General features: G+C 41.1%; 2 protein-coding genes across 5 annotated transcripts in view; one reads left to right on the forward strand and one right to left on the reverse strand.

The window, feature by feature from the left end:
- Positions 1-4,719, reverse strand: part of SNX25 (sorting nexin 25) — a 64,070-nt gene extending 59,351 nt beyond the window's left edge. The window contains exon 1 of one of the 2 annotated variants that reach the window (XM_031607443.2): positions 4,621-4,719. Coding sequence is in view for 1 of the 2 variants with exons in the window: in XM_031607442.2 (XP_031463302.2) it covers positions 431-850 (420 nt within the window). In the remaining variant the exon portion in view is untranslated. Of the gene's footprint in view, positions 1-430; positions 1,048-4,620 lie in introns of those variants that run through there. The other variant, XM_031607442.2, reaches the window with a different exon arrangement.
- Positions 4,720-4,784: 65 nt separating this feature from the next.
- CFAP97 (cilia and flagella associated protein 97) lies at positions 4,785-26,067 on the forward strand. Of its 3 annotated transcripts, none has more exons than XM_031607445.2 (7): positions 4,785-4,922; positions 8,279-8,968; positions 9,205-9,270; positions 16,317-16,702; positions 22,751-22,901; positions 23,554-23,677; positions 25,604-26,067. In XM_031607445.2, exons 2-7 carry the CDS (start codon positions 8,293-8,295, stop codon positions 25,623-25,625), a joined length of 1,425 nt encoding a protein of 474 aa, XP_031463305.2. In that variant the 5' UTR covers positions 4,785-4,922; positions 8,279-8,292; the 3' UTR covers positions 25,626-26,067. The 3 variants fall into 3 exon arrangements, with proteins under 3 accessions (XP_031463305.2, XP_089994995.1, XP_089994993.1); XM_090138867.1 differs by lacking the exon at positions 4,785-4,922 and adding an exon at positions 4,958-5,240; XM_090138869.1 differs by lacking the exon at positions 25,604-26,067 and having other exon boundaries at positions 23,554-23,681.
- The last annotated feature ends 1,325 nt before the right edge of the window (positions 26,068-27,392 follow it).

Here is a 27,392-nt window from a genome sequence, read left to right on the forward strand (position 1 = left end):
GTTTCTTGACGTCGGCACTTCCAACCCTATTCGGGGGGCTTATGCGTTACGGTTTTCACAAAGCGGGGGGGCAAGGGGAGAAAGAGCTATGCGTTGGGTTTTGTTTTCCTTCAACTCTGAGCTTCCCCTGAGCCGCTCAGAAGGAACTGGAAAACGCTCCAAAAGAGAGCTACAAGGAGCTCGTAAGAACGGATCGCGGCGCGTCAGCAGGGGTACAGAACCGCCCGCTGCGGGCACTCCGCTCGCGCTGCCCCGCTTCACAGCGCGGCCGTACTCTTAGCGGCGGCGCCGCGCCGGCTCTCGCGCGTCCCTCCCGCGAACGCCACCGGCGAACCCGCCATCGAGCCTCCCCGCGGAGCGAAGCCCCGCTCCTCCCTCCCCCCGGCCCGAAGGCGCGGGGCAGAGCGCGGCCGGGCGCGGAGGCACTTACCGGCGGCAGCGGCACGCTCGCGGCGGCGGGGAAGCTCGGCGGCGGCAGGCGGCGGCCGCGCCACAGCAGGCCGAGCAGCGCGCCCAGCGAGGCGGCGGCGGCGGCGCAGCCCGCGTACAGGGCGAGGCGAAGCGGCGGCAGCAGGGCCCAGCCGGGCCAACCGCCGCCCCCCGGCCCGGAGAGCTCCCGCCCCAGCAGGGCGACGGCGGCGGCCAGCAGCCCCAGCCCCGCCGCCAGCGCGAAGCGGGACGCGCGGGGGTCGTCGTCCTCCTCGTCTTCCGCCGCCCCCTCCTCGCCGGCGGCCGCCGGGGCGCCGCGACCGCCGGTTTCGCCGCCGGGGCCGTGCGAGCCCGCGGCGCCCCCCCCCGCCGCTTCGGGCTGCCCGGCCTTGCCGCTAGCGCTGTCGGCTGCGGGGAGCATGCTGCTGGCGGCGCCGCGGGCAGCCAGCGCATCTCCCTCCGCGGCAGCCCCCCGCGAAGGTCGCCGTCGCCGGGGTCTCCCTCCGCCTCTCGCCGCCGCCGCCACTGGCACCGCTGCGGCCGCCGGAGGAGCCGGCTCTCATGCCCGGCGGCCCGGCCGCTTCCAGGCGGCGGCGCTGCCCGCAGGTGGGCGCCGGGAGCCCAGCGCCGCGGCGGCAGCAGGCGGGGAGGCCCCGCCGCGCCTGACGGGTCCGGCGGGGGAGGAGCGGAGGCGGCGCCGAGCGGGAGGCGGGGAAGAGCCGCTCCCGCCGCGGAAAGCGGCCGGCGGCGCCGCTGCTGCGGAAGGGCTGCGCTGCCGCTGCTCCGCTCCCCGTGCCTCGGCGTTCCCTAACCCCTCGAGGTGCAGCGGCCGGAACGGAAAACGCTTCGCAGCGCGGCACGAGCTTTGCTGTATTTCCTCCCTCAGGAAGCCGGGCTCGGCCAGAGGGACTTCGCAAGCCTTCCTTTGCTCTCGGACTTCGTTTGCGGGACGACATCCCATTGAGAAAATTGTAGGCTGGAGCACTGAGGCTGCTGGAAAACGCGGGTTCGGGTTCAGATTGGCACTTTGTGGACAGGCTCAGCGCGTCAAAGAGCTCTACATCTACTTTTTAAACAACCGCTATTGCCACTGAGCTCGGGGACATCTTCATTTATTCAGATTCAGTGGGTACTGCTGTAAGATTAATGATACCATTCACGTGAAGAAAAGAGGTGAACACCAAGGCCGTGGTTTCACAGATTTCTGTAAAGTTTCAAGAGTGCAAAGCACCACCATTTAAAAACCAAACCCTGAACTTCCCTGAGCCTTTGAGATGTTAAGCAGGCCAAGGTCACGAGCACCCATAGAACGGGCACCCATGGAACAGGTGTCAAAACGCTACAGCTACAGCTCCAGTACTGCACTGGAGATGCTTTGGGGGCAAGTTCACAGCACAGAACTATTTCCTCTCAAAATACTGAAGTAGTGTTGAGGAGATTTCAGCTCCCCGTTTAGTCATCAGCCAAAAGAGCCTGTGCTCCTTAACCTGCTCCAAACTCCTTCACAGTGGCTTAAATAGTTTTACTACACAGTTCATTCTATTTAGTGGATATTAAATTGCACAAAGGCAACAAGCTCAGGCCATCCACAGCAGCCAGAATTGATTATTTAAGTAATGTGTCTAACACGATTAATGGTAAAAATCAACACACACAGAAAGTGAGAATGTGAATGTGTTGACAGTCCTTTCCCATGCAAACCATGCAGTGCCCAAACATCCCAATGCCACATCCAAGGGCTTGGGGTACACAGCTCTTGCAGTGCACCCAATCATGAAGACCAACAGAGAGATTCTTGCAGAATCCAAGAGCTTTTAAAGAAAGCCCAGTGTGCCAGAAATTTTTCTGTACTGTTATTTTATTCTATTTCTATCGGGCAGAAAACAGAAATCAGAGATCCAACTCCCAGCACACACTTAATTCCTCAGAGTTCAGAAAATACAAGGCTCTGGGCAGAGATCAGCACCTCTTCTGCTATCTTCAGAATGAGCCACACAAGCAAGAAGACAGAGCGTGCAGAGCCTTCGCCACAAATGTGCTCAGGAAACAGTCCAGGCCTCTGTCAGAACTACTAAAGGGAACTGAATTTTTAAATTAACCTGAAGCAGAGCATGTAACATTGTTAGCTCTGTGTAAAGAGAGATTATTTTCTCATTAAAGTATTAACTCTCAGAATTGGAGAGGAAGATAAAAAATAAACCTACCTATGATAGAGGTTTAGTCCTGCAGTGCTTACGCACAAAAACCGTTCTTGTCTGAATGAGTAATCCCACCAATTTTAGTTAGGCTTCTCACATCATGCACTGAATCAGATATACCTAAATTAACTCAGGTGTATACCCATGCAGCTAGGGGGAGCTTTGACTGTTTTTCTTTTAGCTTTTAACAAGATTCTTTGCCTTTCCAACCCGGAATACAATTCATAGTATTTCAGATGACATCCTACCTTCACTGAAGTCAATAGCAATTTTCAAGTTTCTCTCACTGTTATTTAAATTTCCCCTTTTGCACTTAAAAAAAAAAAAAAAAAAAAAAAAAAAACCCACAACTTTCCTGCACAATACAATACAACTTCAGAAGAGAAGTTTTTGGATCAGAACCATTACTTTTCTGTAACTATTTCCTCCATCGTGGAATTATTTTGTGAGGTCAGCTATTCAAACTCTATCTTATTCAAGCATTACAGCAAATATCTTTATCCAAAAGGCTTTTTGGAGATCATTTTCAAATAGAAATGATGCCTGATGTTGGGGAAGAGTCGGCACCTTCACTTCAAACTCTGAGCAAGGAATGCAATAACTTTTTTCTGACATACCCTACACTGAGCCTCAGCATTACAAATGTAATCTTCTATTTGTTCCTAAGTGACAATCTTGCATCTTTCACCTTCACAGTACTGCATACTTTTAACTTTATACATTTGCACTTTCAGTATGTTTATACCAGCTGCATATTACTTTCATGAAGCCTTTTTTCATAGTTACTTTTTGCTTTGTGAGCCTTTCTGGCTCAGATCATGTTGCTATAAAGGTGCACAATTTACTATTACTGTGTACTATCTTTCCTTGAGACCCCATTCACCCTTTACTGAAAATGAATTGAACTGCTCTCCCACAAGCTGTTATTTTTCTTGCTTGCATTTCTGCAGAATAAGTCAGTTGGGCTCAGTACTTTACAAAATGAATCGATTTATTCTCTCTATACCTTTTTGAGGCAATGACATTTTGCATCTGAAAAACAAAAGGCAAAAGTAGACCTTAAAGAATCATCGAGTCCAAACACGACCTAACCAAACTACCCTAACAACCCTCCACTACATCATGTCCCCGAGCACCACATCCAAATGGTTCTTAAACACATTCAGGGATGGTGACTGCAATCTTTCCCAGTCCACACAGTACACTACTTCTTACAGTGGAAGATCATTATCACAGCTGCCATCATCAGTGCAGGAAGTAATGAAACTCTGCCTGAAGGTTTCATGTATGTTTCTGCAATAATTATCCTGAGACTTAAGGATGCAGAGATCAGGCTCAATCTTGAGGAAGGAGAGCATTCTAGTAGAAACAGGTACTGTATCTCTTCTCAAGACTTTGAGGCCCTGGAGTGCATCCAGGGTCTGGAGCACAAGCCTTACAGGGAAGGGCTGAGAGAGCTGGTATTGTTTAGTCTGGCAGAGAGTCAGGGGAGACCTTATTGCCTTCCACAGCTACCTGAAAGAAGGTTGTAGTGAGGCGGGGGTTAGCCTCTTCTCCCAGGTAAGTGACAGGCATAACATCAAGTTGTGCCAGGTGAGGTTCAGGTTGGATATTAGGAAATGTTTATCCTCCAAAAGAATGGTAAGGCATGGGAACAAGCTGCCCAGGAAAGCAGCAGAATCATTGCCCCTGGATATGTCTAAGAAATGTATACATGTAGCACTAGGAGACGTGGATTAGTGGGCAATATTGGTAGTAGATGGACTAGATGACTTTAAGAGGTCTTTTCTAACCCTAATAATTCCATGAAATATGCCTTTTTTAAACACGGGGTACCATTGCATCAGACCTCATCACTCCAACCTGGAGCACCAGCACCTCAGCTAGGACCCCTCCACCACCTCAAGCTGAGACTCATAGAGCCCCATCACCTCACCCTCAGGCTCTACTGCTTCAGCCTGGTTACCCCCACCCCAATGCAGGATACCGTTACCTCAGTACGGGGAAACAAACTCCACACCCGCACTCACAGCTCCCTCCTGCGGAGCTGAGAGCCGAAGAGATGAGAAGCCTGACGGGAAGCTCGGGGTGGGCGGGAAAAGATGAGCGTGCCGAGAAGTCCCGCGCCCGCCCAGCCGGCGCCGCCATCAGCCCCCGCCCGGCGAGGGAGGGACAAGACGCTCCGCCTGCTGGCGTGACGCGGCTGTGACGTGCCGAGCCGTTGCCGTGGCCGCTGCGCCGATCCCAGAACGCGGCTGGGCTGCCGGCCTGGCGGTGGTGCCTCCCCCGTGGAAGGTAGTTGGGAGGGCTGGTAGTTGGGCTGCGGGCTGGTTGGAGGCGGCGGGGGGTGGTAAGCGGCTCTTCCGTCTGCCTGTCAGCGCCAGCTCCACCGAGGCGGGAAACGCGTTGGTTGGTGTTATTGTTCGGGGCTTCGCTGCCTTCAGTGCTTGGGGCGCTGCCGGAGTGGCACGTACTGTCACTCAGTGTGTGGAGGGCTTCTGCTGGGGCTGAGCCGCCGCGGTTCATCTCGAAGCGGGTGGGAATGAAGCCTTGCTGAAGGTGGTCCCTCGGGGACCTGTTGAACGCACTTCTTCAGAAGTTGCTTTTGTTCTGGTGTGTGAATGTGTGTGTTTGTTCCTTCCTGCCATGAACCGTACGAGGCATATTTAGTGTTTGCATTTGTATGCTTGGATGTTTGTAGGCGATGTATTTGAGACCTGCGGTGTTTGCAGAATCATCTTCTCCTGGTTAGGAAGCTGCTTGGTACTTACTGATCATGGCAGTCGTCAAGAGGAAATAAATAGTGAAGTGCTTCATAGAGTCTGCTTGAGGGCTAAAGTGGTGTTGTCATGGCTGGAAAGTTAATAAATTTGCTAGCTTAAGAAAGGCTTGGTAAAATAATCAGTCTCTAAGACGTCAGAGACAGGTTTTGGAATGCTTGGAACATCTCCCACCAGTTGTTTTGTCGCATATATGTTGTGCCTTTGTAATTTCTCAGCCTAGATGATGCTTGTAATGGTGTGAAATGAAGAGCATGAGAAAGAAGACAGTGAGGAATTCAAGGGTGTTATCTTCCTTTTTTTTTTTTTTTTTTTTCTTTTGAGGGACCTCTTATTAACCTTGTGGGGTTTTTACTTCAGTTTGGTTTTGTATTTGCCTCTGCTTAAAAGGGTATTTGGAGGTTCCTGTGCTTCTGCATAAGATTTCTGTGCGTTCAGAGGGCTATCAGAACTGCACACCAAGGATTTGAAAGGGAAGTTGGCTGGTCCCTTTTGAGGCTTGACCCAGCAGTCTGTACTGGTGTCTTCAAGGATGCTTTCATCAGTTACAGGTTGGATGGCATACAGCCTTTGGTGGCACAGGTGATAAGAACATCTACAAGACTATTTGATCAGAAGCTGTATGACAGGGTAACATACCTGGAACAGAGTCTCAAAGTGAACCAGCTTCTAAATGGACCTAGCTATCTCCTCAAATTCATGGGTGATAGGAAGACTATGATAACAGATATATGACAGTGTTTCCACCAGAGCTGCCTTTGAAAATTTTTCTTAGTGGTCTCACGTTCAGCCAAGACAGTAGCAGTCTAAAACAAGTCCTGCCTTTCCTGGTGGAGGCACTTGCCATCCTATAATCTCTGCTGATGTTCAAGTCACAATTTTTAGGAACTTTATCTAATTTGACCTCTACACGTGTTCTGAGGCAAGGAATAGGCATGTATCACAGTGTCTGAGTATTACCTATGTAAACTGTTCTTTGTTTACTAGTTTTGTATTTTGGCTTTCCATGGTACAGGAGTTGGCTATCTTTTGGTCTTTTATTTTATTGCTTGTACATTAACTTAGAGGCCTTTGCCCTGCAGTCATCTACATCTCTGTGGTGGTCATGTGCTTTCATTTGCTCTGTTGCTCTAAATAGCAAAACAAGGTCTTCCTTAGAGACCTCCTAGCTGTGTGACAGGCATAGGAACAAAAAATAGCATCTCTTCATCTGTTTCCTCTTATTTGTTTTTGATGGAAACTGTAAAATTAAAGTTTAGTTGGAGTAATCAAGAGCATGAGTGAAAGGAATGGACCAGTGTAGCACATCTGTTTTCATTAAGAAGGAGGCTGAAATAATTATGGCTTGTGCCAGGAGAGTGGAAGGAGCATTTGGTAGTGAACCGATTGATGTTATAGCTGCTGCTCTGTAGGCACATTACAACTTTTAAATTGCATTTATTCTGGTAGTAGTGGTCGTTGGCTGTTAATCAGCTCTGGCTCTGTCTCAGTGGAAAACTGGTGATTCAGTTATTTGTAGTCATGTGGAATGGGAAGATGTGTGCTCCTCGATTGGTGCTGATGATGAGGAGTGTGTGGGCCCTCTAGCCACTCTCTTGATTTAAATCCTTTCCTCATTTGAGATTGTGTTCAGCAAAGAAACATCTAATAAGGCTTGGTACAGACAATTAATGGCTTTTTAATCAATGAGTTACTCTTTGTTTAACTTCTGTTGCTGAACTGGGCAGCAGAAGAGAGACAAAAAATAGGTTACTCAACAGAAAGTTGTATTTCAGCTATACTTCCACCTGCAAACCTGGTTTTGCCTTGCTCCTTCTCATTCTTATATGTTCAACAGTGTTAACAACAGATCAAATATATGTGCTTGACTTGAGACAAATGCAGTATGCCAGACTTAGCTATCAGTCAGAATAAATACTGTTGTGTTACTCTGATTTATTTTATGTACATTTGGATAAATTAAAGTATATTATCCTCTTAGGAAACTATTGTAAGAAGACGTCCAGGAATTCATATGACAGTTGGACACTGAAGGCTATTTAAGCTTTTTTGAAGAGAGGGATCACAGGAAGTTGTGTATATGAAATATTGCTGAAGTCTGTGTAATATTTATAGTTTGGAGTACCAAAATGTTTTATTAGGTGCTTTAAGAAGTTTCTCTTATGGCATCTAAATTAACCTCTGCTTCTTTTTTTAAAAAATGTTTTCAGTTTTATACTACATCTAACCAAATTTAGCTTTTTTATTTCTTTGAATCCATGAATGTTAAAACTACAGGAGATTCCACACTTCCTGCTTTTAAGGTTTATAATATTTTCTTTTTAACTTTTTACTATTTGGAATTGCATATTTAAATCCCTGAAGCAGAGCTGTATTTGAGAAGTGTCAAGATAACTGAGTGACACTGGCCTTTGAAATTCTTGTATTTTGAAGTAATTTGGGTAGAAGTTTTATTGGGAATAGTATTGCAGGTTCAAAGCAAGCTTAGAAATTCCTTTTTCATCTTTGTTTGCCATGGCAATAAATTGTCTATTTTTTTTTTAAGAGACCATCCATCTCTTAAGATGTTCTGGTTCTCCTACCTTCCGTAGTTTTTTATATATCTTCCAGTAAGGAGTGGAAACTCATCTCTCTTCTACCATGTGTGATTGACATAGGAGCTAACCCCTTGTTTCTGCAAGAAGTATGGCACTACATACTTCTACTCGCTATAAAATTCAACTATGGACTTTTCCCTTGCTATGTAACATAATTAACTTAAGAATTACAAATTACTAGAGCTAAGAGAATAAGGAATAAAACTATTACATTAAAAATATACTTACATTTGATGTTATGCTGACTTTTGGAAACCTTTTCTGGTGGTTGCAGGAAGCACTTTCGGTATGGACCAATTTGAAGATTCCTCAGATGGTGAAGTGGATCACACTTTCTATGAGAGTGATTTTGGAGAGGAGGAAAAGAAAACTGAAGAAAATGGTGAATATATAGAGAAAGGAAGTACAAAGGTAGCTCATTCTGACCCTGACTTGATTGCTAGTTCAAAGGATGCAAACTGTTGTGAGGAGGAAAATGAAGAGAAGCAGGAAGGTTTGCAGAAGAGTCAGTTCCTAGAAGATAGCACAGACAGTCCTGGGGACGCTTCATCTTTTTTACTTCCTCCAGTTCATGAGAGTGCAGGCACATCTGGAGCAACATCTGCAGCAAGCAGGAGAATGCAGGAAAATGTTCCTGCTGGAATCCCTGAAATAAATTATTATACGGATGAAGAAGATAGTAGTGATGATGGCAGGAAACAGAAGATTAGACCAGAATCAGCTAAGCAGTCCTACAATGTAGGAGGGGCTAGGAGAACATACAGTACTACCAGTTCCTCTTCCTCATCTTCAAGCTCAGATACAGATTCTGATAGCTCTTTATCAGATTCATTGCATTATTCCTCCAAGAGAAATGCTGGTAGTGTGGCTCTTCCATCTCCAAAAGAAAGATTTGCATCAGCAATAAAATTACCAGAAGGAAAACCAAAGCTTGGAGACCATGTGGAGGACTCTGAAGATGCAGGTACTAATATAACATCCCTGTCAATTCCAGACAGCAGTTTCACTCAGTCTTTTGAATTTGCAGCTTCAAATGTTAAGAAAGTAAAAGGAAAAAAGAAAAGACAATGTGAGACAAGAATTATATGTACATTTTGAAGAATTTCAGTACTATGAAATGCTTGAATACTCTAAGGCTTCAAAATACAGTTTTGCAAATATATTATTTTTATGTATTTTTATTTTTTCTTTTTCATTTAGAATCCAAGTCTGATTTCAGCAGCAATGGCTTACATGATGGTATGGATCTGAATCAGCATTTGAAAGGTGACTTTTAAATATATTTATCTGTTTTAAAAACGTATAGTGTTTTTATGTTGTTGAGAACAATATAGGAATGCATTTAATGCAAGAGAAGATTAGGGATTTTTTTGAGCCAGATAATGGCCAGATAATTTCAACCCTAATTTGCTACAGTGCGGTAGAGCTGGTGTGATTACAGCTGTATATTGTTTCCTTACTTTATGCCTTGCTACACTGAGCCTACAGTAAGGAAGATTTCAAAATATGTTGTATGCATCATTTAACTTTCCTGTGAATAGGAGTGAAGTTTTCACTTCCATGAAAATTCTTCTGATTGTAAGAAAAACAAAGCTAGCTATGAAGATTGTGATAGAGAAGTCTTATTTGACAGTCCTTGTTTTACAGGAGCTCCTTCCTGCTAGGAAGAGCTCCAACCGCTTGCTGAAACATCATGTTTCTAGGCAATTAAAGTTGCAATGTCCTGCATCTTTATTTATTCCCTGATATGAGGAAACTACTGAACAACTGATGATTATGGAAGGATTCATCACATCCCTGAAATAAATGGTTATTATTGGTTTAGAGTAAGTATTTTCAGAGATTAATTGCTTTTTGGAGGAGGGGGGCTTTTTCCAGAACAAAAACAAGATGTAAATAAGAATAATAAAGATTGAGTAATGAGTAATAGAGTTCTGTGATTCTACAGAGAAGACTGAGAGGGGAACTGATCACATTTATAAATATCTGAAGTTCGTGAGGAAGTTGAATGAAGCCAGACTCTTGACTGTAGTGTGTAGTGATAGAATAAGGAGCAATGACCAAAAACGAAAACATGGAAAGTTACATGCTGATGTGTCGAAAAACTTCTTTACAGTGAGGGTCATGGAGTACTGGAACAGGCTGCTCACAGAGGTTATGGTATCTTCTTGGAGTTATTCAAGACCTATCTGGATGCCTCCCTGCATGGCCATCTGCATTAGCAGATGGATTATCTCTGGAAGTCCCTTCCAACCCCTGCAATTCATATATGGTTCATATAATCTGGCAGTTAATGTTCTTGATTAGGATGTGTATTACTCCCAAGAGCCTTGCTACCTTGGCAAGCATGATGTAGGTTAATTAGTTTAGGTAATTTGGATTTTAAATGGTCAAGCTTATTGATGGTGGAAAGTTAGGAGCTGATTTTGTTCTTGATTATTATTTCGAGGTATTTTCTTGACAAATAGGAATCACTTCCCCCTCTTCCTTCTCCTGATGTTCCGCATGAGATGTTCATCAGCACTGAAAAGACATGGGCATTGTTTCAAGTGACAACAGTGTCAGCCCAATTCTGTGTCCCTGAATCAGTATTTAAATGATCATCAGGATTTCTTGGTTTTAAAGTGTAAAATTCAGTAGTCTACACTGATAAAACATTTAGTTCTTTTTTTTTTTTTTTTTTTTTTTTGTCGAATTACAGCTAGGCCTAAGCATTTATAGCATTATGTGAGTCTCATTTCCCAAGGTCCCTGAAATTTGCAGGATTTCAGGGTAGCCTGTTACTGCATTGTGTCTAGGGGGCATGCAGCAATTTATTTCATAGGACTCTATGCACTGGTAACATGAGCACTTGGAAGACCCAAATCTCTTGCACTAGAAAAGACTTACAAAAACAAAGAAAGGGTAGTAATCTGTTAAAAGTGCATGATGTCCTAATGGCAAGTCTTGCTTTAGAACAGCAGTCAGGTTATTAAGCAGTTCACAAAATGTGAAATATAATTCATTTGAGGTATTTTAGAAAAGTAATTTAATTAAAAATGTGCTGGAATTAGTTTTTTGTGGCTTTTCCTTTCAAAACTAGTAACAATTCTACTTGTCTTTTTGGGCTTCTGTGCAACCTGAACATGGAAGAAGGGAATGAAATATGACAATGCAAAAATTAGCAAAAACTTGTTGCTGGAAATGCTTACTGAAAATTACATGTTAAAAAGATAGGAATAGAAATTTGAAGATTTTTCTGTTATTGTTTTATTAGATTCTATCTCTTGATCCAATGTCCTGTGTTATTTTAAGGATTTGAGCTTGTGCAACTGATGAGCTGGGTTAGGCAAAAAAAGAGAACTAAATATCCCTCCATTCTTATTCCATTGTGCTGAGGACTTAATCCCTGGTTTTAGACATATCTTTTCATTTCCATGGTTCAGAATTCAATGGTATGCCAAAAATGTTATGTATCACCTTGTCTGAATGTATGTTGACTGCGAATCTGATTATAGTGGGATTGGGATTGCCCAGGGTATTCAGAGCACTAAAGAATTTAGTAGTTTGTATTTTCTTTTCTGTAAAATGAGGTTGATACCTACTTATTTCACAGAAGTGTCTGTGAGAATTAGTCTGTAAATCCATGGTATTAGCTATTATTAACCTGAGGAAGTGGTGTGATGGGTTAAGTAGGACATTAGGCTGCAGACTGAGGACTTGAACTGCTTGATGCTCTCCCTGACCTGTATGCTCTCTGACGAACCTTTTTGGTCTTTTCTCTGCCTCAGATTTTCTGTCATAAAAAAAGTATAGAGAATCACTTGGTGAAAACCACTGTCATGTCAGTATCATTACTATGAAAATAAAAACCCTGTGTTTCTGAATAAAGTTATTGTAAAAAATTAAATAGAAGCTTCAACTGAACTGCTTTAACTTTTTATCTATAATTTGTCAATTAGGCAAATAATTTGTTAATAACTGAAATTTTCTCTTCTTAGGGATATCTTTCCCATGTGCTCGTTCATGCTGAGCTTATGCATTTGTACAATGTGTTGAACAATATCTGAAGTACTGAAGTATATACATCGACCCCTAAACTTTCTGGCTGGGCTAAACACAAATAGCTTTCTCACTAAGTTTTTGTATGTTCTTAATTTGAACTGTGAGTATAAAATAGTATGCATCTATACACACATCTAACTACTTGCATTGAGGTAGAAGCCAATATTTGCTTTTCTTATATTTAGAGCTTGAAAACCTGCTGGAAATGTTAATGATTGTGAAGCAATCCAGTCTATGCTAACATCACAAATGTGTAATTTTGGAAAAAATTAAAATTGCACCTGTACAGTATCCTTTATCTTCCTTATGACATTAAGAAATAAATAGCAACTTTATTTTAAGCATACAGCTTTGAAGAGGAAAATTTATACTCAAAAAATCACTTTTTCCTCTTCTTCAACAAATAACAAATGAGGCTTCTGTAAAATTCTTTAAAAAAATCTAGCATAAAATAGTGGATATTGAAGGAAGTAAAGCGTAGGAATGCTACAAGATTTGGATGAACAGACACTTCTGAGGAATTGATTTAATCCTTCTGTGTTTTTCAGATTTGCCATTTGTGTATGAAACACTCTTGAGTTTGCTGGTGCTTTAAGCACTGAAGCAACTTAATGCATTTTTCCCTCTGGATCTTCAGGAGTGAAACATGCGTGGTTTAAGTTCAGCCTCAGTGCCACTAAGATAGTTATATCATCCTGTCCTAATGCATTTGACTTGCTAATTATCGTTTGAATTTTATGTAAGGTTTGGCTGGTTTTAGTCTTCAAGGTCATTTAAATGCTCACAAATTGAAAACAGTAAACAGCTTGTTTATTGCTCAGAAGGGAGTCAGGTGTCTCCATGGAAACCAGCTTTCCTAGAAATTCCATGAATACCACAGGGAAGTTTCTTTTACCATTTATCAGTAATTGAGAAGTAGAACTCCATGCTTTATGCAACTGCTGCTGTTTGTTTTCTTCTTTCCCCCAAATAACTGATTCATGGTTCAGAAGCAATGAAGCACTGAGTAGGGATCTGTTTAAATAACATAATTCATTGGTAGAGTTTGAAGGTACAGATGAACTGTTCCAAGATTCAAGGCAAAGGACAAATCTCAAACTCTTCACAACCTTAAATAACTTGAAACTTCACTTGCCTCATGTTGTCACTGGCCACTGCAGAAGCAGTCAAGTCATTAATCCCAATACCTAAGTATTTTAATTAGCAACAAAATGGTTGGACTCCCCCTGTGGCAGGGAGTTGGAACTTGATCTCTGAGGTACCTTCCAACCCAAACTATGATTCTATGACTGTGGATTTTTAAGATCCCTTCTAACCTGGACTGCTTGATTCTAAATTGTTCAAATAACTTTGAAACTCAAATAACAGTAACTGTACCTGAAGTACTTAAGAGCATTTAGAGAAAACGTGTTTACTACTTTTGTGGGATTGTGACTCTTTTTTTTTGTTTATTTATTGATGATGAATTGTCTGTGCTTCTGTTGGTTTGTGTAGACTTTGCTTAGGCACCTGCTGCCTTTATTGTGAAAGTGTTTTTGTTGCCATGAAATTGGGAGCATGTTTAATACATTTGGGTATGCATACCTGTTAATTGTATAATTTTATGTCATAGTAATTGTGGAGGGAAAAGGGATGTTTGGCAGTGTAAATAGTGTTTTATAGTAGTGCAGCTTGGACAGGTTTTCAGCTAGATAGCTTTGGGAATAAGCTATTGCTGTGGATTAGAAGTTGCAGGGTCAGAAGCCTCATTGCTGTCCCAGCTTGAGTACTGCTGGAAGTGGTGATAGTGAGTGGCTGACCACAGAAACATTATCACTACTATTTTGGCAAGTCTTACACACTTTTTTTTTTTTTTTGCTTTCTTAGATTGCTACTATGACGACTTATTTAACTGTAGTTCAAGAAGCAGAAGCAGTGTCTTTACATATGTCCTTAGTATTTTCCTTGTTTTGATAGGAACAAGCACTTGCCCTGTAATACTTGCGATTCTCTCTCAGGAAATTATGCGTTCTGTTGCTTCTCTTCCTCGGAAGGTTAGTAATACAAAGATCTGTTGAGGAACTGAAGGAAGTAGGGAGGAGCTCTTTGAGATTAATCTCTGTGCCCTGTGCTGTTGAGGAAAACTTGCTGTTGTACGTGTTTGAAATTCAGGTAGGAAACATGTGAGTCTTCTGTAACCCAACCAGTTACCAAGAGTTTAATTATTGGGTTTTAGCAATCATCTGCTCAGATGTTATCAAGCAATTTCACAGCAGAGCTTTTGTGGTGGTTGTAGTAGTTCATTTTCCTTTGTTTCTTTTGAGTTGATATGGTCACTCTTTGGAATTTTCACGGGGTATTATTTAGAGGCATAAATGCAAGAGGTAGCATAACCAATAGATAGCTGGGATTGTTTAGCTTGGAGAAGAGAAGGCTCTGGGGAGACCTCATTGCGGCCTTCCAGTATTTGAAGGGAGCATATAAACAGCCATTTCCCTTCCTATTTATGAGGGTGGATAGTGATAGGACAAGTGGGAATGATTTCAAACTGAGATGGGAATAGTATGAGATAATAGAAGGAAGTTTTTCACACAGAGGGTGGTGACACACACTGGAACAGGTTGCCCAAGGAGGTTGTGGATGCCCCATCTCTGGAGGCATTCAAGGCCAGGCTGGATGTGGCTCTGGGCAGCCTGGTCTGGTGGTTGGCAACCCTGCACATAGCAGGGGGGTTTAAACTAGATGATCATCGTGGTCCTTTTCAACTCAGACCATTCTACAATTCAGTAGCATTAGGGACACAAAGCCAGGTCAGGACTTCAGCCAAACAGTTGAGCAGCTCCTCTTTGCCACAGCTTGCCTTCCACTCGCATACGATGTGTAGTCTTGCTCAACTCATGAGATGCAATGGCTATAAGGCAAAAGGTGATACTGTGTCTCACAGCTTCGTGATAAAATTATACGATGTGGCTCCATGTGAAATGTACAACTGTCCGGAGTTATTTATTACAAGTTACTTTTTCCAGCTATGTTCTGCAGTGCTAGTTTTATGTCTTCTCATAAGGATATATTTGATTCCTTTTTTCTTAAGTATATGATGGCTTGATATTACCCTGTGAACAGTGTGCTACTAGTTATTCTCCATGCATTTCTTTCTATCCTTTGTAGGTTTATCCAGATGTGATTCTTATCCCAGGTTTGTCTCCTAAATGGCTTTGATAGGAGCACTAGTTTGTTCTTGAGAATAACTTGCTAAATTGTACAAGTGCTTATCAAGTGACATTCTCTTTTAACCTGTTGGTTGGCATACTTGATCTGCACTGTTTTGCATTCTTTTGGATTTGAAGTGATTTGCATCTTCTCTTGACAAACTAATAAAGCAACATTTGTTATTGCAAATGGCGTTGTGGTTACAGTTGCCTAAGGGCAGTTTTTGCATGCATTAGCCTGCGTGCTGATGGGTCAAAGTCATGGATTTCCAGATGGATTCCAGAATTCATGAACTACTTGAATTTAGAGTTCCAACTCCTTCTTTAAAAGTGGCAGTACTTGCTTGCATCAGTTCTGGAATATAATCAGTTGAAATATTTCAATAATATTTTTTTGTCTTGTGCTACCAATACAAGCATAAGATAAATGATAACCACTATGGTGATTATAATTGCATGCATTGTTACTTCAGTGCTTTGTACCAGTAGTCCATTAGCATGTATAGATAAATGCCTCTGCTGATGGCTAGTCCTGTTGGAACTCAGTAAATATCTGAAGATAGAATTTTGTGTGTGTTGCATCAATGCATGATGGTGACAGTAGAGATTGAGGTGATCACATTGAAATGGATATCAGAAGTACTGCCCATTTAGAAGAAATGATCATGCACAGTAAGTTGATTGACATCTTTATTCCTAAATAGCAAATACATCTGACTCAGTCACTGTAGAACATCTGAGCGTTGCTGATCGTATTGCAGTGAGTTCGGTTGTATCCATTCAGCTCCTCTAAACTACTAGTTCAGCTCCTCTAAACTTACTACTACTTGTAAATGAGGAGGAGGTGCCTAGTGAGAAGGATGTATCTGGCCAACCTTGGACTTGATTTTTGCAGTGAATCTTGTATAATATTAAAGTATTGAGGAAAGCATTCAGTCCTGAAAAATTGCAAAACACATGGATCTGAAATTCAGATGGGGGAGGAAAAGGTACTTCAGTTTTTCATGCCTGTAAATAAACCCTAACATTTTCATTCATCCTTTTTAAAGAAAATCTATTTTTATTTCTGCCATTCTAAAGCTGCTCTACGGTTGGAGAGTGGAGAACAGCGAAAACTAACTGTAGGTCATACATCTGGAAGAACAAGGGAGAAATTTTCTGCCAATGAAGAAGTTAAGTATTGCTCTGATTTAAAAGCTGCTCTGGAGTTGAGGGGTAAACGACAACAAAAACTGGGCATCATTCATCCATCTAGAGGAACAAGGAAAAATTATTCATTCACAAATGAAGAAGTTAGACGAATTGATCAGGAAAACCAAAGGCTGCTGCATGAATTGGCCCGGCTGTGTGCGACACCAGGAAGCAGAACAAACATGCTAAAGAAGTCGGCTTCTCCATCTCTTCAAGCGTACCACAGTGCCATCAACAGGCAAAAAGAGCAGCAGAGGATTGAAAAAGAAAACCTGGTGAGTTATGAGGACTGTTTATTATTAACAAATCACTGCTAAATACTTAAGAACTGATTAGGCAGCACTTCAAGTTTCATTGCACTAAGTCTGCAATGAATTTCCACAACTATGCTGTTTGTATAATTGTAAATTATGCTTTATTTTCAGATGAAAATACATTTTACTTAGAGTGTGCCATACTTTTTAGAGCTATTCAATTTAAGGGTAATTTTCATTTCCATTGTCACAATTTTGCATAGCAGTCAAATTCTGTTTGTCCTACTTTATGCATTACAATTACTGATTTTTTTCAGGAACAAGCTTGCAGAATATAAAGCAATGGATATGACAGCATCAAACCCATTACATTTGAAGCAGGAAACAGTGTGAATGCCACTTTTTTCTGAATCATAACTATCCATCCATTGCTTTCCATATTTGTAGCTCTGCTTTTCTCATGTACAGGAGCTCCTGTATGTACATACAGGAAGGCAGCTCATACTGGCTCTCACCAGTAGAGGACGCTGTTGATTGAGCAAACCTTTTCCAAAGGTATGGTCAGTGCTGCTTTCCCATGGAAATTGATCGAAGTGTGACTGATGGGTTACTCTTTTCTCATGTCTGCTTGGACTCACCACTGATATATGCTTATCTCAGTTTCTGCCAGTAAAAGTGTAAAACTGAGCTTCAGAGGCTGAAAACTATATGTCCTGTTTTGATCTTTTAGTGGTTTGTGCGGTGCACAATCTGTATAGTATATCAATGTAAATATTTATAGGCCTTTTAAGGTCAGATTTTCAGGCACTACATCTGTATAATCAGCGCGTATTCAGAGAAGTTAGGCAGGTCTTTAGAGAGTGTATATCTTGAAACATTATGACTTTGGAGAGGGCTAATTGGAAATGAATGGAGAAGCTTACCCGTGTCCTGGGCTTGCAGAAAAAGACTCCGAGAGGAGCGATCTCCAGGGAGAGATCCTTTCTAGTGGCAGTCAGCCCTTAAGTGGGGTCTGGGAGAGGTGCAGCCAGGCTCCACCCCTTCCAGTCACACAGGTGAATTGTCTTCACCTTTGCTCCCACAGCTGACTCATTGCTTGTCTCAGGTGATCAATCAGAGGTTCAGGCTGTGATTCAACAGAAACACAATATCATTCCTCCATCACTTTATCTAAACTTAGTTGTGAGTAATTTGTATCTGCTTTTTTGTTGTTGAATAGTTTGTTTCTCAGACTAGAATTTAAGTGTGCTAGCAGGTTAGCTCACTTAGGTCACCTGTGTTCATCCAAGTTCCTTGTGGACAGGTGGGGTTTCAGCTGGAAGCTGAGTGGAAAATCTTAGCCGGTCAGGGAACTGGGTCGACAGTTCCCAACCTTAGACCAAGAGCAATGAGGGTGTTCTCCTTTGCTGTGGCATTTGGCCTTTCTGTGCATCCCTGTGAATTCTTCTGACCCATGCTGTTACACCTCACTGTACATAACAGTCAGTGTCATTCATTCCCTTGTGTTGTACTCTCCTGAAATGTACTCTGTGTCCCAGCGGATACAACTGATCCCAGCTCTAGTATAGTCAGCCTCCCACACCCATCAGAAAATTGGCTTACTGTGTTTCCCTGTAGGGGCTGGCTTCCTTTTCCATATGCTTGGTTCTGCAGACCCCGATGCTGCAGCTGTCACTAGAGCTTTTACCTCCTACTTTGCCTGGGCATTGTGGCCTCTACCAGTTGCAGAGATCCTTGAGCCAAACTGCTTCCTTTCTCCTGCACCTTGAGCTGCTTTTGTCTTGTTGGCTAATCTGAGCTTCCTTGAAAGAGGAAAAAAAAAGCACTTTGCAGCTGCCATAATATGTGCATTTATCTCCAGCTGATTCAAGAGTGCTGATAGGTTGAGATATTCGGGGGGGGAAGGGGAAAGGGAGTGAGTGTTTCTGGCTATCACCACATACAAAGAACGTGGTTTAGCTTGGGCCACAGCCTTTAGTCTTGTGCTGCACTGCAGCTCCTGTGATGTCCACATCATGCTGCAGAGGATACCACTTCTTGGTGTGGAAACAAGACTAGGAGGACATGAGCACACTCTAGTTTTGCCCAGGCACTTCATACCTTCCTCATGAATTCTGTGCTGCTTCTGCCTTCTTTCCATCCCTTCCCCAAGGACCATTCCCAAATCTGAGAGCACCACACCTCAGATATCACATACTTAATGTGATTAAGTAAGAAGAATATTGAGGTTGCTTTGCCTTACTGATCTCTTTCTGGAAGAGCTGTAGGAAACCGTCCTCTTAAGAGGTCAGAAATACTGGCACTGGGCTTGGATGCTCCTTGGAAACTCAAGCATGCAGGGTTCTGTAAGATGTTGGAACTTAGTACATTCAAAGTCATATTATGCTAAGACTAACATGAAACAAAGGTAGTTTTCAGGATTATTAAGTACAATAAAAACAAACAAAAAATTGTTTCCGTGGCTTTTGTTAAGGGAAGCTATTCAGATGTGAGATTGGTATGCAGATGCACCTGGCTAAAATAGACTGCTGTAGAGTGTACATGTAGTGCAACTCTGCATAGTTCTGAGGCTGTAGGCTCTTTGTGCTGATTCCTTACCCAGACCTGAGAAAGAGGTCTGGATAAGATAAAAACTCCCTAATTACCAGGTTGGTTTGGTTTTTTAGCACTGCTTAGTTTGGTGGGGTTTTTTTCCATCTTTTGTATTCTCCTAACTTGCTTGCTTTCTGTGAATGGCTGCTACAGATCAACATGGCATTTCAGTTAAAAGTACTTTTCTGTAGACTGAAGAATTTTAAGAGGTTTCTGATGTTAAAAGTTTGTGAAGTTAGAGCTAAGAAATGTACCTGGCAGTTGGAGGAACTTACAAGCCCTCTTGTTAAGAACAAGAAGTTGTCCCTGAATGCACTGTTATATCTGCTTCACCCTCCCCCACCTGGGCTATGCATAGGGACAGTGTGTTTGCTAGTGTGAGTGACATTAGAGGAGGCATAATATAAATAAATCTGAACAGCTGTCAAGGCACACTAGTCAGCTGGCTACAATTCAAAGGTGGTGAAAACTGAAGCCTTCGTATGTTTAAAAAGATAAGTAAAACAAGATAAAGTAGCATCTTTTACCTTGGAAGGCTTTTCTCCAAGATAGGAAACTGTCAGTGACGTTGTTACATCCTTTTCCATGACAGAGGAGAAGACAGTAGTGAAAATAGTTGACTTTCAGAATGGTACTGCAATCGTATTGAGCTTGAATCAGACGCTCTGAGCAGCTACTAGTAAGTGCAACTGATAGATTGCTGCATTTATGTTTGTTATTCCGTTTTCTCTGTAAATCCCATCAGGAACACATCTTTGTCTCTAAGCACCTGGATTACTTAGTGTGATTTGATTCTTTGCTCGTTAAGGTCAATGACAATTTCTATTACTTCAGTAGTTCAGGATTAAGACTACAGAGATTTAGCACTTCAGAACAAGGAAAGTGCCAGTGTTCTTCAATCCATTTCTCAAAATGCTCTTTTAAGGAGAATATAGTGGAAGAATTAGCAGGTTTAAATGTGTAATTGAAAAAGAACATTATTTGTAGAAGGTAATTCCCTGGTACACAAGACAATAGGCTTGTTAGTAGAAAAACATAAGAATTGGATTAGATATGTAACAGACCTAACCAGATCAAGTCCAACAATTTAGTGTGTTAATGAGTGCACATCTGTATGAAGAAGGCGGTGTCAAAGTGCAGGATTCACAACCGCAACTAGCATGTAAGTTGCATGTCTTTGGTACAGTGCTCAGCAGAGGGTAGTGATGCCATGAGAGCTATTTTCTAGCTCTACAGAAGCTTTTCTTAAAACAGAGATGGAGTTACTTGAACACTGCACAATCTGCTCTTTCTGCAGGTAAGGGTTGTATGATGTCAAGTCTTAACCTCTTCAAAAAACAATCTTCATACTGGGAGTAGTCTGTCTTTGCTTTTAGTAATGTGGGCTGGATGCTTTTTAAAATACAGACCTAATAGTAAAAGCAGAATTGTATTTAAACTGGGATTAAGCAGATGTATTCAAATTCATGTGTTCAGAATCCAGCTTGGAATTATTGCAATGTTAAGGTATGCAAATTCTGAGGCTATTAGGCGTGGAGTGCAGACTTAAAATGACTTTCACAGGCAAGAGAAAGTTGCTTCTACTATTTACCCATTTATGACAACGCTGACTATTTTGAGACCTTCCTTTTATAATATAGAAGATAAATGTTCTTTGCAAACCCATATGCATGTAGTTGTGGTAGAAGATGGTGGTGAACTTGCGTGTAAAACGTTGGATGTAACATTTAGAAAGGTCTACCATTTTGTGTTCTGTAATGGGCTTTGGTGAAGAGCTATTTCTAGCTGGAGTCCTTCCTTTGACTTCTGCTTACTTAGGTATTTCCACTTGAGAGTGAACTGGCTGGCACTCGATGCAGGAACTTGTGACATACTATGCCTGAGCCAAAATGGCTTGTCCTTTCTCTCTTGCGCACTGTGCAGGTTTCCTGTGTATAAACTCTTGGTAGTTTGTACATTCCCATTACAGCTGGACAATGGCAACTAACATCTCGTGAATACCATGCACTTTCCCAAATCACTTTCTGCGACTTTTTTCTTCTAAAACAATGAAAATACTGTTTTAACAAAACAGAAGTATGCAAACAAAAAAACCCACAAACAGTAACAAAAACCTAACCAGAACCTGGGAGTAGATGGGGGGGGGGGGGGGGCAGTGGGGGGAGATGATCACTTCATATAAAATGCAGTTTAATGGCTATGTGGGTTCTTGATGTCTACCATGTAAGCAAGCATTTAGATAATGCATCCTTATTAATAGTTGTATCATTTGTCCTTTGGAGAATTGTGCAATTGCAGTTTGCATTGTCTCTCATTGACAGGATGTTTTATAACTTTGACCAGTGAGGTTGTCACTGTCAAATATTTACAGGCCATCCATTCAAATTAAATTAGATTAGCGGAGAATGCATAATTTTTTAAAAGCAGGCATTGGAAGCTAAATATATTAAAAATGTGAACTTGTTAATTGGAAGTTTTGTGTAGCAGAGTCCTTCCAAATTTGTCATACTGTGAAGTTCTTTTTTTAGAAAGATGATTGAAAATGGAATGCACTGGTTTAAGAATTTCAAGCAAAAGTGATAATGAAGTTTGAGGAAAATGGGTATATCTTTAGAAATATTATGTAGGTAGCTGTTGTGATGTAATGCTTGCTGTATAATTGTCAGGGTTGATTTCAGTAAGAGGAAATAAAGTCTATAAGAGATTATAGTTGAAATTATTGTTGAAGTATTCTATGGGTAAGACAGTCATAAAGGCCAAAGTGAAGAAAAAATTTAAAAAAAAAATCCAACGTTGTGCTTTTCTTTTTAGTTTCACAGAATTGAGGTCAGTAGTTCTCTCTAGGAATACTATGTGGGGTGTAGGTGTTCAACCTTGTGGCTTTCCTGGGCCTCATTGAGTGAAGAGGGATTGTCTAGGGCTGCATCTATGAGGGTTGCTCTGAAAGTAACACCTATTTATTTCCACGGGAACAACAGCGGATACCAAGAGCACAGTAAACTATTTAATAGAGCCTATTCTCAGCTACTGAACCACTAGCTCTGTATTTTCATCAGCAGTGAACAAGAGCCTGCATGCTGCACTAACAGCAATCTTAACCAGCAAAGGTACTGTCGCTGTTGCTGAAATGCACCACCTACCCCTTTGCTGTGCTTACATCCACTATTTGGTCTCTAGAAATGTGCAGCAAGTATTGATGAGCATCCCCAGGTGCCATTTTCTTTCTGCATGGAGGAATTCAGTGACACACCTTTGCTTCATCCATACTTCCCTGTCAAGAGACCATTCCGTCAGGGTGCCCCTCTGCTGCCATCTGTTTGGGATAGTATGTACTAGTCAGCAGTAAAGTTGTTCATGTTAAAAAATACTAAACATTGGTGCATTTATTTTTTTCCATTTAAAATAGATATAAGTCTCTGAATGCTTATTTTATAGTTTCTTGTTCATTCTTTCTTGATATTTTTCTTTGATATTGAGGCTTTACTGAAGAGACTGACAGCAGTGAAGCCAACACCTGGAATGAAGCGTTCCGAACAACTGTGGGACTATCAGCGCTATGTGAGCTATGCAACTCCTTCACCATCTGCAAGAGAAGAAAGTTCTCTTTCCAGGCAGCGTGGCCTGTCTCGTGAGTACTCTGAAACTGCAGATTCTTGTGTTTCTTTACCACGTGTTTCTCTGTCATAATTCAGAATTACAATTAATGAGAAAAGTAAATAAATTCCTTTCTGTCTTCCTTAGATTGGTTCATCACAGAGAGATCATTAAACTGATTTTGTTAAGTACGCCAAAAGTATGGTGAACCTCTGAATTGTTTATTTACCTTCATAAGTTCTAATAAATGGTTTTGTTAAGAATCTTTGCCAAGATGGTTAAAAAAAAAAAAATCATTGTAAATAAATACTTCTCAATTTGTCAGTACTTCCTATAGAAAGGACTAAGCAGGGGGAGGAAGTTCAAACTCTTTTTTAGAAAGTGTAAATTTACTGGTGGTAGCTGTGTTTCTCTGGAAGTAGTGTGTGTGTGTAATATTTGGAAGTGGGTCACTTATCTCCAGTGATCCATGTACAGAGAACCACTGCACTGTGGCATATACTCAATATTTTTTGTTCTGACTGTGTACAAATGACTCAATGTTTTAGTTCTGTATTCAACTTAGAATGATTGTGGGGATTTTTTATTATGTTTTGTTTGGGAAATTATGATAATGAATATAGTAATGTGGTATTCTGACATACCCTAGCATAAGCATTAATACTTTTTTGTGTATGTGTGAACAGGAGTCCCTTCGAGAGCATACACTGCATCAAGCACAATGAGGCAGAAGAAGGAAAAACCCATGTCAGTTTCACCTACTGGGGCATCACAGAGACCTACGTCCACTAATGTTCATGCTGCTTCTTTGTAAGTGCATGCTTTGCTTCACAATCTGCAATGTTCTATTGGGTTTCTATTTTCAGCAAATGCATGTGTGAAAATATTCTCTATTGTTTAATGATTTAAATGCACAGTAAACTAATTGCTTATTAAATGGTTTTAAGCATACGCTTTTGCATCAATCAGTGTTTCCTGTGAGAGGAAGTATTTACGACAGAGAAGCATTTAAATACATAATAGAAATTGTTAGTCGTTATTTAATTGTCCAATAGTAAGTGGAATTTGTATCCATGACATGGGAGGACAGAATTGCTGTACTCTAGAACTTCATTCCTAGACTGATACTTTTCATCCTGGCCTTAGGTAAGTCTTCTGAATGTTTAGGTCATGTTCAGATGTCTGAAAGAATTTTCCTTTTACAACAGCATAAAGAGGTGAAAAGCTAGAATACTGATGTTGCGGAAGGTGTTACTCTCCCATGATTATAGATGGCTCAAGGTGATGACCATTCATTTTGTATGCAAGGCTGTCTCTCTTCAATATTTAAAAGGATTTTAGAAGTTACACTGGGACCTTTGCATAGGAAAGAAGCATATGATGCTCTTTCAACACCAGAGACTGAAGTTTGAAGTGAACAACAGTTTCAGATTCTTCCCAGGCTAGAGAATAGAAAGGAAATCATTTCATGGCCATGTTTTTGTAAATCCTTACCTATGTAAGTGGGGAGATTAAGCTTGAGCTGCAGGAAATTTTCAACACTTGCTTATGAGGGCAACTATTTACCAAGATTAAGAAGAGAAATTAAAAGTAAAATCTTATGCTTCTTAGCCCATTCTTACAATGTTAGGTTCATACCAAATATTTGTAGTAGTATCCAATAGACAGACTTCAGTATTAATGCCCATGTATAAGGGGAGCAAAATTTAATGTGGTTTTCAAAACTTAATGTAGTTGGCAAGTGTAGAAGATGTCATGCTTTATTTCTATCCATGAAGGCAAGCTTAGAGTGCATTTGTTTTGTTGGGCTGTAGTCTTATGAAAAGTATAAATTGTGATGCTACTGTCCTGTAGTTGGAACCCTGCTTGCTTTCCCAACATCTTCCTGGGAGAGATACAGAAAATCTACTTATTGTGTGAGCAAAAAAGCTGTATTTGGTAGTGTTGTCTTAGCTTTACAAAAAAAAAAAGCAAGCTTATAATTCTTTAGTCATGTTTGCACGAGGATCTACACTTTCTGCATTGTAACAAACTTTTTGCTGGGTCCTGTATGGTAGTTTGGCAGAGCTTCTGCACCTTGTGACCTGCAGATCACATTTAGCTGTTTGGCAATATTTAAACTTTTATCTTGAAGCAGCATTGTGGCAAACAGATTTTATTACAATTATTATGTGTTGGTAAGGAGTGTGAGGCATTTGTTTGCATAGTGCTGCTCTGTTTATTTAGAATGTTTTGCTAATTAAAATTATTCACTATTTGAAGACTTCTGTCCTTGAGTGTGAATATCAAGGTCACAATTTAATACTTCTGGATGTTCACATGATAATTCTCTTCTGGAAAGGAATTTCCAAAATGGTTTACTTTTAATCACTTCATTTTATTTAACTTCAGAATGAAATACTGTCAATTTTTTGTCATTTTTGTAAATTGTAAGAAAATCATTAACACGGAATGTTTGCCAATACAGTGAGTTTTCAGAATTCTATATTTGATATAAAGGATGTAATTGGAGAAATGCTTCCACTTACCTGCAGTGGAGGTTGTACTTGTTAGTGACATTGGTGTGTAGTGGATTTATTTGTTTTTGCTTTAAATAAGCCATATAGACAGGTCTTCATTAAGTTAGATAATTTCATCAATTTTTATAACAATAAATTCTAATAGATTTGGGTTTTTTGTAAGCTGTCATTTCATGTTCTCTTCTGCCTTTTTTCTCCTCCCAATCTCTTCAAACAGAAAGTGTAAGCAGCGTCCTTAAATGTTAATTCCTGGGAACCTCAGAGACTTGAGCGAATTGGAAGAATCTGGCAAGGCCATTCTTCATATGGAGTTTATAGGATTTTCTCTGTACCAGAGCCTATCTTCTGCCAGACTGTTTGCAGCATTTACTGAAGATCCTGAGACATCTCAGCTGTTACCTCTCACTCAGATAAGCATTGACTAGCTACATTTGTCTTTTATGTTGGGTAATTTCCTAATTGTCAGCTAAACACTTTCAGGATAAATCCCTACAAATAGCTGATATTTTTTTTTCTAACATGTCAGCCAATAAAGTTTCCTTGTAACTGCTTTTCCTTATATGCTCCCTCCATCTGTGATGTTTGCCTGCTCAATGTCAGGAGCAAAACAGTGGATGAACCTTGTCATTTCCATTTGATGAATGAGAAATCCAGAGCTGCATCTGGAGCCATCTTCCAGGACAAATTATGGTTGAGATCAGCTTTGTATTTTGTATACCAGGAGGGATTGCTAGTGCTTGTGATGCAGGTCTGGTTTGTCTTCAGGATGTTAGTTCTATTTCCTTGTTCAGGTAAACTTCTATACCTGTCCTGGTAAGTTTCCTCCTGGCCAAAATGAGACAGGATTTGCCAACAGTGATCTTTGCAGCTGTGTTATTTAAAGATCACTTGCTTCTCACACAGAATCCTAAAATGCCATTACTTTTGTTGCAAGCTCTGATCATGTGCAAAAATTGTAACAATCTCCACTGAGTTACATGTGGTGAGAGCTTGGGACAAAAATCACAATTCTCAGTTCTGCCCACACACTTTCTTAAGACTAGAACATACTACTGAGAGATTTTTCTTGTTGAAAGGGAAAACAGGGCTGAGTAGGTCTCTTTTTAGGGTTTTTCTTCTGCTGTGCCTCTCAGCATGCCTTAAATTATTCTGTTTTTTTTTTTTTTAAAAAGAACTGGTGGCTGCTGTTCCTTTCATAACAAGTCTCGAGCTGAGAATACAGGTTTTCACCTGCAGAAAGGTAGGGAAAACTCTACCTGTGGACATAAATTCTTCCCCTCCCACTCTGTAGTATGCTGTTTCTTTAGAGTGAGATTTACCCTTCAGATTCACCCTGAAGGTCCTAACCTCCTCCTGATCCAAAAGATAAGTGTCTCAGTGCCCACCCTCAGTAGGTTGCATTCTGGGTTGTGTAGTACAGTCCATGCACGCTTGATGGGCTTTGTCTTTCTCTACTTCTAGAATCTCTTACCAGGCTATTCAAGATATTTTTCTACTGTTTGAGTTATAAGGTAATAGTGATGATTTCAGTGCAGGGTTCTGCTGAATAACTGAGGTGCAGATGGATTGAAGTGGGACTAGCGAAGGGCTTATTTCACTGTAGTAGCAAAGTATCTGCAAAACTGCCTGCTCTCCAGCTTTGCAGAGAGCTGGATTGTATATTGAAGGAACAGTGCTGCTTTTAGTAGAGTAGCTTTTCAGTTGATGGTTTTGAATTCATACACCAAGTATCTTTGTGGAAAGTGCTGCCTGCTAAATGTCAAAGTGTGTGTGAGCATATAAGTAGAAATAAGGAGTTTCTTACTTGTATTTTATAATGTATTTCACCTACTGTCTCCAGAGGAATTTTCCTGCATTTTTTTTTTTTTCCTTCTTAATAGCCTTCACTCCTTTTGGTTTTTGTCTTTGTTCTGAAATGTTTCAGAGTATTTTTTTCTAGAATTAAATAAAATCCAGGATATTTATTCTTATTTAGACCCCTCTGGAAATTCTTGTGCTCTCAATTC

The sequence above is a fragment of the Phasianus colchicus genome, chromosome 4 (assembly GCF_987193195.1).
Source record: "Phasianus colchicus chromosome 4, bPhaCol1.hap1.1, whole genome shotgun sequence".
Classification (NCBI taxonomy): domain Eukaryota; kingdom Metazoa; phylum Chordata; class Aves; order Galliformes; family Phasianidae; genus Phasianus; species Phasianus colchicus.

Excerpts from the sequence above, each read along its gene's own strand:
- CFAP97 (XM_031607445.2), top strand. The coding sequence starts at position 8,293 with ATGGACCAATTTGAAGATTCCTCAGATGGTGAAGTGGATCACACTTTC. Across the intron at positions 8,969-9,204 it reads GGAGGACTCTGAAGATGCAG|AATCCAAGTCTGATTTCAGC; the intron begins GTACTAATATAA and ends TTTTTCATTTAG. Across the intron at positions 22,902-23,553 it reads CAGGCAGCGTGGCCTGTCTC|GAGTCCCTTCGAGAGCATAC; the intron begins GTGAGTACTCTG and ends ATGTGTGAACAG.